The sequence below is a fragment of the Trifolium pratense genome, linkage group LG3 (genome assembly GCF_020283565.1).
Source record: "Trifolium pratense cultivar HEN17-A07 linkage group LG3, ARS_RC_1.1, whole genome shotgun sequence".
NCBI classification, from domain to species: Eukaryota; Viridiplantae; Streptophyta; class Magnoliopsida; order Fabales; family Fabaceae; genus Trifolium; species Trifolium pratense.
Genome location: NC_060061.1, coordinates 38,071,106 through 38,089,368, shown reverse-complemented (window position 1 = coordinate 38,089,368; position 18,263 = coordinate 38,071,106). Strand labels below are relative to the sequence as shown.

At 39.5% G+C, this 18,263-nt stretch overlaps 2 protein-coding genes and 1 non-coding gene across 6 annotated transcripts; 1 reads left to right on the top strand and 2 right to left on the bottom strand.

The window, feature by feature from the left end:
- Positions 1-8,543: 8,543 nt before the first annotated feature.
- On the bottom strand, positions 8,544-13,858 carry LOC123915710. 2 transcript variants are annotated; one of them, XM_045966919.1, is made up of 8 exons: positions 13,628-13,848; positions 13,215-13,421; positions 11,396-11,453; positions 10,714-10,794; positions 10,556-10,588; positions 10,036-10,275; positions 9,785-9,926; positions 8,544-9,352 (listed from the first exon to the last, which is right to left on the bottom strand). In XM_045966919.1, the coding sequence occupies exons 2-8, from the start codon at positions 13,397-13,399 to the stop codon at positions 8,865-8,867; spliced, it is 1,227 nt and encodes a 408-aa protein (XP_045822875.1). In that variant the 5' UTR covers positions 13,400-13,421; positions 13,628-13,848; the 3' UTR covers positions 8,544-8,864. The 2 variants fall into 2 exon arrangements, with proteins under 2 accessions (XP_045822875.1, XP_045822874.1); XM_045966918.1 differs by having other exon boundaries at positions 13,215-13,858.
- LOC123919169 lies at positions 12,947-13,049 on the bottom strand. The gene has a single exon (XR_006813083.1). It is a non-coding gene; the product is annotated as a U6 spliceosomal RNA (small nuclear RNA).
- A 2,013-nt stretch (positions 13,859-15,871) lies between the features above and the next one.
- On the top strand, positions 15,872-18,130 carry LOC123915869. 3 transcript variants are annotated; one of them, XM_045967140.1, is made up of 7 exons: positions 15,872-16,194; positions 16,309-16,400; positions 16,493-16,628; positions 16,782-16,877; positions 17,215-17,337; positions 17,542-17,804; positions 17,882-18,130. In XM_045967140.1, the coding sequence occupies exons 1-7, from the start codon at positions 16,056-16,058 to the stop codon at positions 17,990-17,992; spliced, it is 960 nt and encodes a 319-aa protein (XP_045823096.1). In that variant the 5' UTR covers positions 15,872-16,055; the 3' UTR covers positions 17,993-18,130. The 3 variants fall into 3 exon arrangements, with proteins under 3 accessions (XP_045823096.1, XP_045823097.1, XP_045823095.1); XM_045967141.1 differs by having other exon boundaries at positions 15,874-16,066; positions 16,487-16,628; XM_045967139.1 differs by having other exon boundaries at positions 15,874-16,194; positions 16,487-16,628.
- Positions 18,131-18,263: the final 133 nt, after the last annotated feature.

Genomic DNA, 18,263 nt, shown 5'->3' with positions numbered 1-18,263 from the left:
AGTTCGTTGAAGCTCGCCAAGTCTCGCCAAGTCTCGCCATGAGCAGGTGACTTCCTGGTGTGGTTCGCCAAGTCTCGCTAAGGCTTCGCTTAGCGAAGGCCTCTGTGACAGCAATTTTTGTTAATGTTTGTAAGTGTAATTAGGCACTTGTAACATGGTTTAAGGGTATCCTTACATGTTTGTTGATACATGTTGATGTTGTTAATGCTTATTGTTAATCGTTATATGATTGATAAACGTGTATGCAATAAGTTATAGCTTAAAGTGAGCAATGAGATGTTTTAGCATTAATTTGCAATGTTAAGGAAATGATGTGTGTTTTATGACATAAGTGTAAATGAAACTTTATGTGTATAAAAATGGTTATGCAGATAATTATCATGTGAATAATTATGATTGGAGTGATAGGATATTGTGTTATCCTAATGTGTTAGATGTTGGAATTGTGTTTCCGCATCAGTGAATGAATAGCTTCGAGCTAGATAGCGTCATGTATTTGATGTGTTTAAAAGTAATCATGCATTCATGAATAATTGTGTTATGGGAATCATGTGAATTCCAATGATTGATGGAAATGGATTATGTTTATGAAAAGTGGCCGAAGATGGGATTATGTTATCCGAGATCTGGAGCCCATATCCAAACATGATATAAAACTGTGTGACTCCTCTTTATGAGTGAGATGGTTGATGATAACCGAGATCCGACATGATTTTAAACTGTATTGATGATGATCCTGCATGATCTAAAACTGACACCATCCAGCAACGATGTAAAACTGAATGAGATGGTCTAAGTTGGCCAGCATCCTGCATGATGTAAAACTGATGTAGAGTCCGTGCATGACTATAATCTGAACAGTCCGTGCATGACTATAATCTGAACAGTCCGTACATGACTATAATCTGAACAGTCCGTCATGACTGAAATCTGAACAATGTAAATTGGTACCACATGCATTAGTCGTGTCTAGGGATGACATGACATTGGATAATTGGCATTAGATGCATTAGGGTAAATGCACATGTATTTGATAATTGTTATGTGACAATATCTGATTGGATTGTAATGTGTTTTCCGTATGTGTTAAGCTTTGGTATTTACTAATTGTTTAATACTGTGATTGTTGCCATGTTTTGGTATATGAGCAGAGTCCGTCATGACTATAAAATGAACAAGTGTAGAGTCCGTCATGACTATAAAATGAACACTTTGGTAGTGTCCGAGAAGACGTGAAACTATATGATTAGGGTGTTTGTAAATGAATGATTAATTGGTAGTCGTATTTGACGATGTATGTGCGTGAGTTAGAAAAGTATGATAGCGTGTGAAGTGTGTAGTATACTACTCACACTTATATTTATGTTTATGTTTTCTAACTCTCTGCTTTGTGTTAATTGCTGGACCTTTGGGGGTCCAGGTTGACAGGTTATGTGTTAGCCTCGTCCGAGTGCAATGGTGAAGCTCTGCTCTGATTGAGACACGGGAAAAAGGGGTTTTTATATGTATATGCATGTAGTCCTCTTAGTATACTCTGTTGGTCTTAAGCTTTCATTTGAAAAGTATCCGTTTTGTATAACTAATAACGCATCGTTCGATGCGAGGTTTTGTTTTTAGTTCATTCGAATATTTTACTAGATAAATGTATTAGTATTATCTTTGAATGAAGTTTGTGATATTCAAACCAGCGCTTTATAAATCAGATTTTCAATTTTTCCGCTGCGTATTTTCGAAAAAGATTTTATAAAGGCAGAGATAATTAAATAATGGGTTTGGGTGTTACAGCGGGAGTCTTTTTGGTTACGTCGTAGTACTAGTGTCCCAACGTCGAATTCTCGCTTGATGACCTTTTTATCATGCCGTTTTGCTATTTTTTGTTTTAAAGTGGCTTCTCGGAGGGCCGCGCCATCTCAGAGTTCTTCCAAAAGGTCGAGCTCCTCTCTGAACATTTCATAGTTATCCTCTCCTTCGAGGGGTACTTCCGTTCGGAAGGAGGATGCTCCGGTTTCTACTGGAATTACGGCCTCTGTTCCGTACGTCAATCGGAAAGGTGTTTCTCCCGTCGTAGAATGTGGAGTGGTTTGGTAGGACCAGAGTACGCTGTGTAGTTCTTCTGTCCATTTTCCCTTTGCTTCATCCAATCTTCTTTTGAGTCCTCGTAATATAACCCTGTTCGCAGCTTCGGCTTGGCCGTTCGTTTGAGGGTGTTCGACAGAGGTGAAGTGTTGGGTTGTGCCTATCTTTGCCATAAACTCTCGCACTTTCTTGTCCGTGAATTGAGTCCCGTTATCTGTAACGACAACTTGAGGGATCCCAAACCTCGCAAGTATATTGCGTTTGAAGAATCGCAACACATTGAATGTTGTGATGTTGGCGAGAGGTTCAGCTTCGATCCATTTTGTGAAGTAGTCGACAGCTACTATTAGGTATTTATTTTGTCCTGCTGCCGTTGGAAACGGTCCTAGGAGATCCATCCCCCACCAAGAAAACGGCCACGGGGACGAGAGCGTCTTTAGCTCGTTCGGAGGAGCCAAGTGCATATCCCCGTGGATTTGGCATTTGTCGCATTTTTTGACATGCTCTTTTGCGTCTGCCTGCATGGTAGGCCAGTAGAATCCTGCTCGCAAAGCCTTTCCGGCCAAGGAGCGTCCACCGATGTGCTGACCGTTTATTCCTTCGTGGATTTCGCTGAGGATCGAGTTTACCTCACTTTCCTCGACGCATCTCAGCAGAGGGATGGAAAATCCTCGGCGATACATTTTCCCATTTAGGATTACGTATGCGCAGGCTCTTCTTTTGACCTTAGCTGCCTCTTTTCTGTCAATCGGGAGGTTTCCCATGCTCAAAAATTCGAGCACAGGTGTCATCCAACTGTTGGCGTCGATTTCGCATATCAGGAATACCTCGGTGGGTTTCACTATGCTCAGTTTGGATAGCGTTTCCTGAATAAGCGATTGATTTCCGCCCTTCTTTTTCTTGGTGCTTGCGAGCTTTGACAGGATATCTGCTCTTGCATTATGCTCGCGTGGAACATGTTTGACTTCGGTTTGTTTGAATTTAGTTAATTTTTCTTTGATCAAGTTTAAGTATTTCGTGAGTCGCTCGTCTTTTGTTTGGTATTCTCCGGCTATTTGTGATGCGACGAGTTGTGAATCCGTGAATATCTTGATTTCCTCGGCTTCCATATCCTGAGCCGACCTTAACCCTGCCAAGAAGGCTTCGTACTCGGCTTGGTTGTTTGTGGTTGGAAAGGCGAGTTCGAGTGAAACTTCTATGAGCACTCCTTCACCGTTTTCGAGTATTATACCTGCGCCACTCCCTTGCGGATTCGAGGATCCGTCCATGAAGATGGTCCATTTGTTTTTATCCGGGGTAGATGGTGTGGTCATCTCGGCAATGAAGTCTGCTAGCACTTGGGCCTTTAAAGCTTTTCTGCTTTCGAAAAAGATTTCAAATTCGGACAACTCGAGCGACCATTTTAGCATTCGTCCTGTCATATCCGGCCTCACAAGGAGTTGCTTAATCGGTTGGTCGGTTCGAACAACGATGGAGTGAGCTAAGAAATAGTGTCTTAGCTTCCTTGCGGCCATGACTACTGCTAAGGCCGTTTTTTCAATCTGTAAGTACCGGAGTTCTGGCCCTTGCAGAGCCTTGCTCACAAAATAGACGGGTTTTTGCCCTTGCTCGGTTTCTCTTATGAGAACGGCGCTGATGGCCTCTGATGCTACGGCGAGGTAGAGGTATAGGGTTTCCCCTTCGTTAGGTCGCGTTAGGACCGGGCGTTCGGATAATGCTCGTTTCAAGTGTTGTAGCGCGTCCTCACATTCCTTCGTCCATTCGAATGCTGATTCTTTTCGAAGTAATTTGAATAAGGGTAGCGCGTGTTGAGCGGATTTAGCGACAAAACGAGATAAGGCTGTGAGCATCCCATTTAGTGATTGGATTGATTTCTTCGAGTCCGGTGTAGGAAATTCGAAAAATGCTCTGCATTTATCGGGGTTAACTTCGATTCCTCTTTCGGTTAAGTAGAATCCGAGGAATTTCCCAGCTTTTACGCCGAACGTGCATTTTTCAGGATTAAATCTCATATTATACTTTCTCGCTTGGTCGAACACTCTTTTCAGATGGGCTGTATGATCGACTTCCTCTTCGGATTTGACGATCATATCATCCATGTAGACTTCGAGCATGTCACCGATTTCATTATTGAAGACTTTGTTCATCATCCTTTGGTATGTGGCGCCCGCATTTTTAAGCCCGAACGGCATTACGTTATAATAATAATTACCGGATTCGGTCATAAACGCTGTTTTCTTTTTATCGATTTCAGCCATTTTTATTTGATTATAACCCGAGTACGCGTCCATAAACGATAGTAATTTAAATCCTGAAGAATTATCTACTAATTTGTCTATGTTAGGTAAAGGGTAAGCGTCTTTAGGGCAAGCCCTATTAAGATCGGTATAATCAACACACATGCGCCATTTTCCATTCGATTTCTTAACAAGTACAACATTGGATAGCCAGGTGGTGTACCTGGCCTCCGAAATGAAATTTGCCTCGAGGAGGTCTTTTACAGCTTTTTCAGCAGCCTCCGCTTTCTTGGGAGACTGCTTCCTACGCCGCTGAACAACGGCACTAGCCCTAGGATCTAAAGTCAATTGATGACAAGCGACCTCAGGGTCGATTCCGGGCATCTCTGCAGCTCTCCAGGCGAACAGTTCAGCGTTGTCCTTTAGGCAAGCGGTCAGTTGCTTTTTGACCAAGTCGGGGAGCCCAGTTCCAATCTTGATCCCTTTGAGGGGGTCTTCGCCTAGGGGTACCAGTTCGAAATCTCCGTCCGGAATTGGGCGGTAGATTTTCTTTTCAGCAACGGGGAGGTCTTTCTGCTTCTCTTCCTGATGCTCCTTTTTTGTGAGACGAGCATCGATGTCGACGGAACCTCCAGTAGTGTTTACCCCCGGATTTTTCTTTTGTTCAGATTTCTTAGGGGTCACCACGGTGCTCAGATTTTTTGCCGCGGCCTCAAAGCATCTCCTCGCAGCAGCTATGTCGCCGTTGATGGTAGCGACCTGATCATCCGGTGTGTAGTATTTCAGCTTCAGATGAACGGTTGACGACACAGCGTACAGCTCGGCTAAGGTAGTCCTGCCGATGATGCAGTTGTACAGCGAGGGACAGTCGACGACCATGAATTGTGTCCTCACGGATTTCATTGCCCTTTCCTCGCCAAAGGTGACGATGAGGTCCACATATCCCCAGGGTTTGGTAGTCGACCCGTTGAACCCTTGAAGGTCAGGTCCTACATAAGGAATCAAGTTCTTCTCCGACAGCTGTAGTGTTTTGAAGAGCCCTGAATACATCACGTCGCACGAGCTCCCCTGATCTACGAGGATGCGGTGGACGTCGAAGTTCGCCATACGAGCTCTCACCAGCAGTGGTATTTGGTAGTTTGGTGAGCCCCCAGGAACTTCTGATTTGTAGAAGGCCAGCGGGTCGGAGCCTTCCTCGGGTTTGGAGACGGTGATGGGTGTCACTGAGCAAATACTCTCCAGCTCCTCGAATTTTCTTTTCACCGAGCCGAGGGTGACTTTGTTGAGCCCTCCCCCTGTTATCACCAGTGCTTTGGGGAAATTCTCCCATGAGCCATTCAGGTGGGCGTTGAAATGCCTCATGAGCGCTCCCTCATCCGACCCTGGGGATGGGAGTGGGATCTCTGGTGCCGAGATGGCAAGGGCCTGAGGGACGATGCCTCTGTTGTTTTCTTGCTCGGGGACATCAATGGCCATTGCGACCTCTTGAGGCTCCCGCTGTTGTTGTTGTTGTTGTTGTTGTACTTGTTCGCCGTTCTGAACGTATCTTCGGGCATAGCCCTTCTGTATCAGAATCTCGATGGCATTGTTTAGATGGACACAGTCCTCAGTGACGTGTCCATGACTTTTATGATAGCGACAAAATTTCGTCCTATCAGTATTTGCCTTCATGGGCTGCTGTCTTGGGAAGTGGATCCCAGCCTTCTTGAAGTCCGCAGCGGAGACTTCAGCAAAAATGCGATCTCTTGACGCATTCAGTGGAGTGTAAGTTGTGAACTTTCCACGTGGAGGTTTGGACTCCTTGATCCTATCCTCTCTTCCTTTTTCGTTGCCTCTTCGCGAGGTTCCAGCTTCATCTTTCTCGTGGTTCCTGGGTTTTTCCTGACTTTTAGGCCTTCTTAAATCTATGGCCTTCTGTTTTTCCTCGTAGGCGATATACTTCTTTGCCTTTTCGAAGAAAGCATCCAACGTCTTCGGCTCTTCGATTCCGACAGCTTTGGCAAAGTCGCTGTCCTGATGGAGTCCCCTGTCGAGTAGGTATAGCTTCATACTTTCCTCGACCTTCACCTCGACAGCTGCTTTGTTGAAGCGCTCCAGATAAGACCTGAGGGGCTCCGTTTCGCCTTGAATAATGGCTTCGAGGGTCGCTTCCGTTTTTGGATGGCGCTTCAAAGACGTGAAGTGGGCCCGGAAGCGGGCACATAGGTCCGACCAGGAATCTACGAATCCTGGTGCCAAGCTCTTATACCAAGCCATAGCGCCTTTCCTCAGAGTCGTGGGAAAGAGCTTACACTTGATAGAGCCTCGTACATTTCTGTACTCGAGGAGAGCCTCCAGATTCTCGATGTGCTCGTCTGGATCTGTCGAGCCATCGTAGGTATCCATTGCCGGTGGTTTCTCGAGACCGACCGGTAGAGGGAGTTCCCGGATCCTTCGGGAGAGGGGGCCTTGGTGGCTGTCCCTTTCTTCCGGGGATCGGTGCCTTTGGTGGCGAGGAGGATTATCCCTTCTCGGGGAGTGCCTCCTCGGTGGGGTGGAGTTTCGAGATATGTCCTCGTTTCTCCTCGGACTCATCCTCCTCTCGGTTCTTCTGCGAGGTGGTGAGCGTGACCTGGAGAAGGTTCTGCTCCTCACAGGTGTGGGTGAACGGTGAGCTCGGCGGGCTTGCACCGTCACCCTCGATTCAGCGATTGCGTCGATTCGACGGCTTTGGGATTCGAGCCTTTGGTTCTGCTGCTCGAATCTTTGGTTTTGCTGCAGGATGAGGTCCGACTGGCGATTGATTGCATTGACCAGCGCAGCCATGATGTCCTGCACGGCAGCACCCGGGGGAATAGCCATTGCCGGAGTCGCCTGTGGCGGGGTAGCCACAGGGATCTGCGGTTCTTCTGGATTGTAGGGCTCATCATGCATGTCTTGCCCTGCCTGGCCATCTTCCGTTACGGAGACGAACTGGCCGTCCTGCGGGTGGTACGGCGCGTAGTCCATTGGTGTTCCGTTGTTCTCCGCCACGTGCTCCGGGATTTGGTGGTTGTTTCCGCCAGCCATTGATCGCAAAGTGGTTGCTTGAAGGAAGTTTTTAGTTTTTGGTTTGGATAAACTGGGAAACTATGGTCCCCACAGACGGCGCCACTGATCGTGTAGACCAGAAGAGTTGCGACTCCGCCGGCGTTTACGGTGGTTGAGAGCGTTGAGACCCCTGTTGAAGCGGAGGGGGGTTGTGTACCTGCAGGCACTCCGACGCTCAAGTCAGTTTGTGTGTAAAGGTTTTCTTGGCTAAAATAATGCGTCTTTGTGAATGAAGTGGAGACACATATATATAGCCCCCAGCGCTGGGCCAAGGCCCTTGATGGCATTAATGGCCATCAAGTGGCTGCCGGAAAACGGCTTGGAGGCCTTGATGTGCAGTAAATGCCCATCATTCCGGTTTACGGCCGTTACGATACGTAAGAGTATCAGACCGTTGGAGGATTGCTCGGATCGTATGTGTTCGACACCCTCTTAGGCTCGAGCTTGATGCTCGGTCCAAAACAAATTCTCTTATTCTTCTTCAATTGTTTTTATTTGCTTGTCTTCTTCAAAGTTCAAACAAGCTAAATATAAATACTAGTGCTAGCTTATGTCGTTAGAGTTACCATTACACCTAACTTCTTTTTTGGTATTGGTAGCTCAATTGTTGGCATTGTTAATAATGGTGTTTGTAGATTCTTAGATTTTTAGTTTTGTTTTTTTCCTATCTAACTTAGGTTTTAGTTAGTTTGGAGTACAGTTTAGGCAACAAACTGGCATATTGTCCTTGGTTTCTGGTAGAACTTTTATGACAGTCGCCAAATATATCGTGTTTGAGGTGATCTGTCATTTGGACGTGTCCGTTTTGGATCTTTGCATGTATGAACTCTCACGATTTAATTCTTTTGTAAAAACCGCATTGTTAGATTGAGAATTGCGCTGGTTGACAAAGTATTGTCTCTTTTGAGTCTTTGTATGAGCCTTTACAGTTTTGATTGAGAAATGATGATAGAACGGACAACAGGAGAGAATGAGTTGGAGATGATCGAGAATCTGCTATCAGGTCAATATGGTTGAATGCAATTTATTGGCTTTCGGGTGAAAATGTGTTAGCAACAAATAGAATTATAGAAAAGATTTCTAACAAAAAAAGAATTAAATCACATTTTTCAATAATCTCTCATCATACATAGGACTAAAGCAAAAGTTAAGACTACTAAGTGAACAAGGCTTGTCAACTTAATTTGAAGGATATTACATTTACAACTCCACATTATTCTTGTCTCAGTGATTTCAGTCAAAACATAAAATATATATTTTATCTCCATTGAAGTAACTATACAATTCACGCAGGAAAAAGCCAGCTTCTCAATCACATTACTCGGTAATTAAAAAGACAGCTGAGAGGGGAATTTACAAGTACTTCTGCCTCTTATTTCAGGTGCTACTACATCTCTAGGCCTATAAGATCTCTCTTAGTTTTTTTAAGCAAACATGGACCTTCAAATCCACCTGAAACTTGTGCGTCAACATTCGACAATGTTACAATCTTGAGCGCCGGATGCATTTTATAGGATTGAAAGGAGCATGCCTCCTTGTACCAGATAATAGTCCTGCATTTTTTGGATTTGACCGAACATCCCAATCCTCTACTGTCTTGGGAACACAAACATCAAATAATATTTGGCCAAGAACACCGTTAGCATTGATGCTTGGACGGCTTGGGAGATGAATAAATCTTCCTTTTCGTTCATCTGTTACGGAGCCAACATCTTTACCGTCGTAATACTCCATCGAACTAGGAGACAAATTCTCACTCGGAGCAACAGCGAAACCCTGGAAGCTAGTTGATGTTGTGGCTGCTTTCCTCAGTTCAGAGAACCGATTTGTGATCTCATCTCTTGTTCCATCTATGCCCAGTTTCTCCTCTTCTACGATTATTCTGTTTTTGTGGCGGTAAATTGCAACTGCCTTGCCAAGGATCTCAGTGATAGCAGCTTCATATTCATCCGGATGATGACGAAAATGACCTGACATTGTCAAGTGGAATTTGATACATTTGTTTTTTATTTGTAGATGCATACAATAAAAATTAAATTTTGTTCTTAAAATTTGCACGTTGCAGACTTCAGAGGAAATGTAAAATGCTAACTTCAGTTGGAATGTACATAAATGAATATTGTTTCGTTAGAATGTATGAAAGACGGGCACCGGGGAAAGGAAAAGATCAGCAAGTTGCATGTCTCTTCCAAATGTTCACGTGCAAGAGAAATGCCAACATTCCACACTTTTTAAAATGTATTTATTTGGGTGAAACTTGTGTTGGTGCCACTAAATTATGTGGGCTCACTCTCACTCCTATTTGAGGGATCCAACTGAATTTCACCTAATTATAAGGTGTTGAAAAAAGCATGTTATCCCTGTGGCTGTGTTGTTATTCATAATTTAGTCAAGATACTGACCTACATGAGGAGTGGAACTCCACTTTACAAGTTTGACATCTCCGCCAAGGTCTTTTAGTCGATGGGAAAAATTTGAAATAACTTCAAACGGAGCAAGATCATCATTTTCTGAACAAAATATAAGATATGGAACCTGCATACTCTGCAACCGAAAAATATACCTAATAAGCAAATATCTCAAGATACCTAAGAAAAAATGGAGGTAATATGTTGATTATATATCATGTACTCGTGTATTCTTAGCTTCTTACAGTGGTGGAGTAAAGTGTTCGCCAATACTCTGCACGTTGTGATTCAAATCTGTTGAGGAAAAGGGAATCAAGACCAGATGCTATGCCATTGGCAATCCATGAAGCAAATCTTGGAGGATGGGAGACTTTTAAAACAGATGGGTGAAGAATAAATCGAACCCCCATATCACTCGTAAAATCAACTGGACTGGAATCATAAATATAGCCAGAGATACAGTCCTTAACAAGCTGGTAATCATCCTGTGCCATGAAAATAGTTAAGTGGTGAAGAATATAATAAAAGATAAAACTTGAGTCCATGTTGCAAGAACTTGAGCAAAATAATTAAAGGCAAATAATGATAAAATAAATTACGGAGCATGGATGGCAAGCTAGGGGATTCAACATGATTTGAGAAAAGTCAAGAGTTACATTTTAAGACTTAAGATTTAAGACATTGATGTGATTACTAACTAGTAACTATGCAATGTAACTAAATCACCGTGTAAAATATATAAACTGCTGGCGGCAGAAAACATACCATATTATGTGTTTCACTCTTCCCATTAATTATCTGGATCAAAGAAAAACAATGTAATCGGTAATCAGCTATAAGAGATCTTACAAAGGAAAACAATGATAAAAGTGTAAACAAAGTTAACAAACACAAAGTAATGTAGGCTATAGTCTGGAACAAACCTGTAGAACCTTTAACATACAAGATTTTGCACCACCTGAAAAAGAAGCAAAGACAATGGGACAAGGCCTAATTTTCAGCACCTGCATATTGACAAAACAAAAGTACTTTTGTAAGCTTGTACATACGGGTCAATCTTTTTACTAAATTGACAAAAGATTACAAATACAAATATTACAGCAGATTGAATTTTAATAGATGGTCAGTTTATTTCAAAATAGAGTTGAAGTCTTTAAGATACCATGGAAACTATAGAAGAGTGAGGTAAAATACAGCTTTATATAGTAGCTGTGCAGGACAAACTGTTCAAACTGATGTGTTACTGAAATACTTAAATGAGCAACAAAATATGCTGACTCAACACAACAAAATGTGCTGACTCAGCACATTATGTTGTGTACAAAAGTGAACAATTAATCTATAATAGCTTAGCTGTACTAGCTAGTTTCATTTCAGACTATTTTAGACATGTTCTAAATTTCTAATCAATGGGATATGAAACAAGAATAGATGTTAGATATATGCTTCTTATCTTATCCAGAGTCCAGACTCATTTCGTGTGAAATATCAACACGGGAATACAGGATCATAGACCATTTCAGCATGCGGAAAATAATATTTTTAGCTTACTTGACTTCAGGCTGACTAATCTACGACAAATGGAAGGACTACAATATAACGTACCTCAACGAGTTCATTTAGAATATCAACAGCAAGAATGGTGGCTTTATCAGGGAAGAACCTGCAAATAATATAAATGTTATAATCATCATACATAAGAATGGGAATAAGCCAAGTGGCCTGTTGGGGCCTATGGCTAACCGCTAACTTGTATAATTGTACTATTCCTGACTTGCCTCAACTTATTTACTAAATAAGCTAGGCCAAGGATTTCTTAAAAGCAAATTAAGCAAATTTAGCTAAAAATGTTCGGCTTTACATTTTTTAAAATTATGTGCATTATATGATTATATTATTATTATCACTGTCCTGATTAACTACTTAATCTTCTGCATATTTAGAGGCTTAATCCCGTCAGCCAACAAAAAGACATAGGCCTAATGGCCTATTCGGGGATAGGCAAGGTCTTTCTTACTATAAATTAGGCCTTTAAATAGGCTTTCAAGCCAACTGATACTATTCAAAAGATCAGATCAAGCCTTTTAAAAAGGTCTATGTTAGGGAAATAAACCAACCCTGTCTTAAGATGTGCAAATAATCACAGCATGGATGGTCTAATCTCCTAAAGCGTAATTTTTCATAACAATTAAGGATAGACTTCAAGTTGCGATTGCTAACAGGAAATGCTAGAAAGCTAAGGTACAATTGCTAGTCCACTGTTAATCACACTTAAAGAAGCTAATATGTAACACTTCTTTCAGCAAACATAAAATAGATACCCTGGACGGAACCCATCCCCCGCCTCCTTTGTGTTGGGGAGTCCGGGGGAGCTCGGGAGAAACAATTGGGTCAATGCTCAAGGACCACAAGAGAGTGAGACACCACATCTCCACCCAAAACCTTAAGGCATTAGATTAATGGGTCACCTCTCTTATAAATCCAACATTCTTTCCATATATAGTCGATGTGGGATTTAACCACTCACACTTGATACCCAACACTTTGTTTATCCATAAAATTGTTATCAGGATTCAATTGCACCAGTAAACAACAATGTCAGGTACTAATAGACTTAGGAGTAATGCTTAGCTAAGAATGACCATTCACCAATTCTCTTATGCTTCGAAATCTTTTGGCATAAAATATCTATTTAGCACTCATTATTAGAAATAACGTTTTAGTAGTAGTAGTAACTAGTAAGTCCCTTTATGCTTCATATTTAGCTTTAGAGTTGTTTATAACTCCACAACATTCTGCATACTATCCTCTTGCTGTTATTGTTCTTAGTCCTGGATCTGATACAGCAGCCAAGACTGTAAGACTACATTATACTAAGTAGCTTAGGCTGATTATTCATTCATATAGAGTTTCAAGTTTTCTTACTAACTACGCAAAACAATTTAACCGATAGAATTCATTTTCGCCTTTGTCTAATATGCACAAGTGAGACAAGTATTTCGTCAGAACAAGCTTGTTTTCACCATTGGATCAATAAATCTCACCATTGAATTAATGTGTCACATCACATCTCATTTGATTCAATGATGAAAACAAGGTTGTGCATAGTGAAAGACTTCTCTCACTTGTGCACCATAGATTTAACCTTCATGTTCATCTCTTATTACTAGTTACTCGATTTGTGCGTGTCATCCTTGTGCAAGGGCCATGCTAATCTTATCTGTATCGTTCCAATTTTATTAGATGTCCCCGAAGGGACAACACAACTAATTATCTATGCAACAATAGTTTGTAAAATACAATACTACTAATATGGTATAAAACATTGTCTTCTCAAAATGGTAGTTGTAGGAGCACCATCTACCTACTACAAAGATCATCAATCATCATTATTAACATCAAAATTATAAGTTAAGAAACTCACATATTGAGAAATTGAGAGTGGCAAATGAGTGAATTCCATCCAAGAGAAGAGTATAGATCCACATATCTCATCAAGTGCTTTTCCTCACTTGACATCCATGCAAACACAACAACTATCCCATTCTGTTTCTCAAAATCAACCTTTCTTCTTCTTCCCCAATAATATCTACCACCAAAACCCCACATTTTCACTCTTCTTCTTCAAACACTACAAAAATTTCAAAGCTCCAAACACTTAATTTCCAGATGGGAAAAATCAAAATTCAAAATTTTTTGGAAAATTAGATAGGGGGTTCAATAATTTTGAGGAAATCGAGAAATGGTCAAGTAGTACATGCAATTTGAGCTTTCTTTGTTTTTGCAGTAATTAAGGAAGAACAAAAACAAGGTTGGAGAGAATTGAGGAACAACAACCTGGGTGGTTGAGTTAAGGTTGTTTCCACGGGATGAAGATATGTTTGAGCTCACGCTATGCCACACCATCAGAGATTGCAACCAAAAAACACCATTTTTGTTTTTTGTTCTTTCTATTGGTTAATTTCACCTCGTTTTCTACTTATGTTTATTATCGTGTCTTTATGAGTATTTTTCGGGATTCACATGAGAAAAGTCAAACATGTCCTTGATTTTTTTTATTCGTGTGTTGTGTTTAATTGAAGCTTGATGATAATAATAGTGTTTTACTACAAGTAGTAGTATTTTATTTTTCAGTTTAGTTTATTTTTTGATAGTGTCTTAGAATGAATATTAGTAATATTATCTTTGAAGATAAATACTATCATTGTCCTTATCTTGTACCATACCTGGTCCATTCGATTAGTAGCTATTGCACGGAAAGTTTAATTGAAACTTCATAATTTGGCGTAGAGCAACAACTTATATTCAACCTTTTTAATTATTTTCAAAAAGTTAAACAACAAGTCATAACATAATGCATGCAAATGTCCTCAATTTATAGAGACGTCGCATTTTATATATATGGATTGTGGTTTGAATTTCGGACGCTGCACTTATTCAGTTTAAAAATGTGAAATTTTCAGTTACTAGGCTACTTGACAAAACATATAGCATGCAAATAAGTTATATTCAACATTTTTAAATAAATTCTTTTTTTAAAAAAAAATAAAAATAAAAATTTAAACAACTAGTCATAACAGAATGCATTCGTCAAAATAGTATATGACCATAAAATCTAACAATCTCTATTCTCTACAATGGTAGTAGCTGGCAGCCGTAGAGAATTCAAAGTCTCGATTAGAATGTGTTTTTTCTTGGCTTTTTCGGTTAGAATGTGTTTGTCTAACTGTTCTCATTGTGAATTTCATAAAACAAAATTAGTATTTTATAAATTTTTTAAAAATACTGTAATAAAATGTCATTTTCACCGTTTCTAGAAATGCTATTGGTGGCAGTGACAAAGAAAGCTACTATGAGTCTGTGACACATAAAACCAAAAATATAAACTTAAAATACGAAACTTCACAATCAATTAAATTGCAACAAGTAGTTTTACCAAAATAAAAAATTGCAAGAAGTGAAAGTTTTTATTAAATGGTATCCTATTGTTTTTAAACAAAGGCATTCTCCATATACAACTATAGAGGTTAATCTCTTAAGATAATTGAGATCTACTACTATTTAAGCAAAAAATAAATACAACAAACTTTTAATGAAGTTATGTTAATGTACAAAGAATTTAATAAATGCGTGTAAAATGATTTTTTTTTCTTTTTTGGGTACAAAAAATGAACTTTTTAAAAATGGACAATATTATGTGTAAAGAAAAAAAGGACAATATTAGTAATTAGTTTTTTTTGTTTACAATGTGTCGGGGATCGATCACAGAACTTATAGTGTACTGCTCAAATCCCTCACCACTACATATATAATTCTCAAGTAGTTAGTGGCTACAGACTCCATCTTTAAGGTGGATAAGTGAGATGATCAGGGTTCGAACCCCAACCCTACATATATATAATGTAATGTCCTACCAACTGAACTAAGTTCACAAGAACACAAAAGAGTGACCCTTATGCGTCTTAAAGCATCTTCACAGCTTAAACCATCTTACAAATGAGCAACTCTATAAATTGAAAGTCATATTATTTCCTTACTAACACCATCTTAATTTTATGTTTGCATATGAGCCACTTGAGTTATAATTCGTAATAAATTATAGGTAAGTTTCAATTATAGGTAACCATATGAGGATCTGATTTTTCTTTTCTAGGATGTGCTATTTTCTAAAAAAAGTAATTTTATTTTTTTTGACAAAAAAAAAGAAGTAATGTGTATGTCTTCAAAAGATGTTAATTTTAGCCAACAATAGCATCCCCGCCACGCCATCAATGACAATGATCATGTAATAACCACCGAAATAATTCCAACAAACCAAGACATCGAACTCAATTGGTTATTGGTTAATAAGAACTTTTTAGGACGAATCGTTTGGAAGAATCTATGATTAATTCCTAATAAAAATAATTCTCTGTCAAACTTTACTTACCCCGAGATCGAACTTTAAATTATCGGATTTCCTACCCTTGAAAATCGGTGGGTTAAAAACAAAACAAAAAATACAATAATTCTCACCTACAAATCATAAAACGAACCGTGGTTCAATGTCTTGAAAACCCCATGTAGTTAGTTAACCTGTTTCAGTTGAGTGTGACCAACGACCAAAACTGCAAACAAAATCAAAAAGCAAAACCCATCAATATTCATCGAATTTTGAGGTTGCTTCAATTCCTCAATCTCATATTAAAAGTCGCAACTATATCTTTTTTGCACTTAAATAAAAGACAAATCTTAGAATGAAGAGAACAAGAGTAGTAACAATAACATGGCCAGAAGGTGCCTTTCTAGTTGTTCCTACAACAATACTACTCTCTTTCTTTGCTTTTTTAACATTGCCATTGTTTCTCTCTTTGTTTTTCACTCTCTTTATGCTTCTCTTTCTATTCACTCCACTAACGTTAAAGGTGAGTTAAGTAACACCAATCATAATAGAGTTTTGTTTTGTGTTTAGTTTTGTTTCCTTTTGTAAGATAAACCGTTTCCACATTGATTTGGTTTCTTTTGTTTTGTGTTTGCAGTTGTTGTATCTTATAGCCTAGATCAGATTCGGAAAATGGAAGAATCGGTGCAAATCCGCATTGGATATAAACCGGCGGAGTTAATTAAATCGGTAAGAACTAAGATTAAGAACTAATAACATTTTATATTAAGAAATAATCGAAAGTTAGTATTGTGAAACTTTTGTGCTGCAATTAGTTGAAGGCTTTAGAAGAGGAATTTTCGAGAGAAAATTTGGCGGTTGAGTTGCCGCAGTATTTGAAGCAGAAAATAGTTGATGAGATATTGCATAGACTAAGGAGCTTAAATTCCAGTGACATTAATATTGCTAAGGAACGAGGTGAGTTTAATATTGGATATGATTTTATCTATTATCGTGGTTACCTCCATGTTGTGTCTCATTACATATGTTTTTATATTCAGTAAAATTGTGCATTGACTGGTTCTGTTATGTTCTGTTGGGTTATATGATGTTTTTTCGAAAACAATACAGAAGTTGTTGAAAGTTGGCGCAAGGAAAAACTTGAAGAGGTTAAGTTGGCTCATGTAAATAGGACTTCTAACTCGACCATGCCAATCGAAGAGGCTGGTACGAACATTGATTTTCCGTTATGTCTATGACAGTTGAATTTGTCATGCTTCAACAAAGTCATCTTTGCAAACTATTGATAGATGCTCTATAAATCTTTCACACCTAGTAGATACTGAGGCAATTTGGATAAACTTCTCCATAAGCATGTGTTAAAAAAATCTTGCAATGGTAACCATGAATTGTTTAAACAAGTGAAGAACGTCTTCTAGAAGTTGATATTAGCCAAAAAAGTGTTTTTTTTTTTTTTCATAAGTAAAGAATTATAAACTTACTTTTATTGAGAAATTTCCATGAGCTATTCAAAAACAGGTCATTGTGTATTTCAACTGCCTAGGTATGCTATTAAGAGCTTTGGAGTCTGATTGGGATGTGCTTTGCGAAGAGATTGGCCTTTGGATACCTGCTCAAGTCGATAATGAAGAACAAGATGACAAACCTGAGGGCACAAAGGATTTTGGTAAGATCAGTTTCCTTAGTCAATATAGTTTTCCCCTGTTATGACTGGTCTGAACCTTGTTCGATGAAAATAACTATACGGTTTCTGGAATCTGTATATATGCAGACATTGTGTAATAGTCGAAACTAGAAGTAGTATGCATGTTTTTATTGCGGAAATTTATTCTTTGCATTTACCGATTTACCAAGTATTAATTCTATTCAGAGGAGGAGATTCTTCCTGGCAGACCCCTTCCACCGGAGTGTCATGCAGAACTTCACACCGATTACGATGGTACTGCAGTAAGATGGGGTCTTACCCACCACAAAAATAGTGCAGCTGATTGCTGTCAAGCTTGCTTGGACCATGCAAGACATGCCAAAGAAGGTGAAAACAAATGCAATATTTGGGTTTATTGTCCATCTGAATCTGGGTGTCATTCTCCAGACATTTATGAACACAAACATCAGGAATGCTGGCTGAAATATGTAAGTTACAATATGATTCACCAGTTTGCCTCTTTTCTGTGTATCTGTATAATAGCTTTTGATATTTTTGAATTCAGGCTGCGAAACCTCAGCTAAATTTTAAAGACAAGTATCCCGAATCATATAAAAAATCATTCCCATCAGCACCGGTGGTTGTTCCATGGGTCTCTGGTGTTGTTAGTTCATGAGTCAAGTAACCAACAGACACAGAAGATAACAGGCCATGATCAACATCAATCAGGGCTAACTTTGTTGTATGTCATTTGAATACATAATATTGTATCTGTGAGACTTCAATCCTACTCAATATAATTCTTATTCATTTACTTAGTGATTTTCAAACACGTATAGATATTAAATTGTAGTCTTACCTTGTCCTTGTTTCTAGCACTCATAGTTCCAGCAAAAATGTTTCTATCAAACCAGTGACCCAACGAATTTCAGACACGAAAAGAATAG

What these genes read in the sequence shown, in the direction of transcription:
- LOC123915710 (XM_045966918.1), bottom strand. Translation starts at nt 13,399, where the DNA reads ATGTGGGGTTTTGGTGGTAGATATTATTGGGGAAGAAGAAGAAAGGTT. An exon ending in TTCTAAATGAACTCGTTGAG is followed by an intron (nt 10,795 to 11,395) that starts GTACGTTATATT and finishes GTCAATATGCAG; the next exon opens with GTGCTGAAAATTAGGCCTTG. An exon ending in GAGTTCCACTCCTCATGTAG is followed by an intron (nt 9,353 to 9,784) that starts GTCAGTATCTTG and finishes TGACAATGTCAG; the next exon opens with GTCATTTTCGTCATCATCCG.
- LOC123915869 (XM_045967139.1), top strand. Translation starts at nt 16,056, where the DNA reads ATGGCCAGAAGGTGCCTTTCTAGTTGTTCCTACAACAATACTACTCTC. An exon ending in TCACTCCACTAACGTTAAAG is followed by an intron (nt 16,195 to 16,308) that starts GTGAGTTAAGTA and finishes TTGTGTTTGCAG; the next exon opens with TTGTTGTATCTTATAGCCTA. An exon ending in CGGCGGAGTTAATTAAATCG is followed by an intron (nt 16,401 to 16,486) that starts GTAAGAACTAAG and finishes TGCTGCAATTAG; the next exon opens with TTGAAGGCTTTAGAAGAGGA.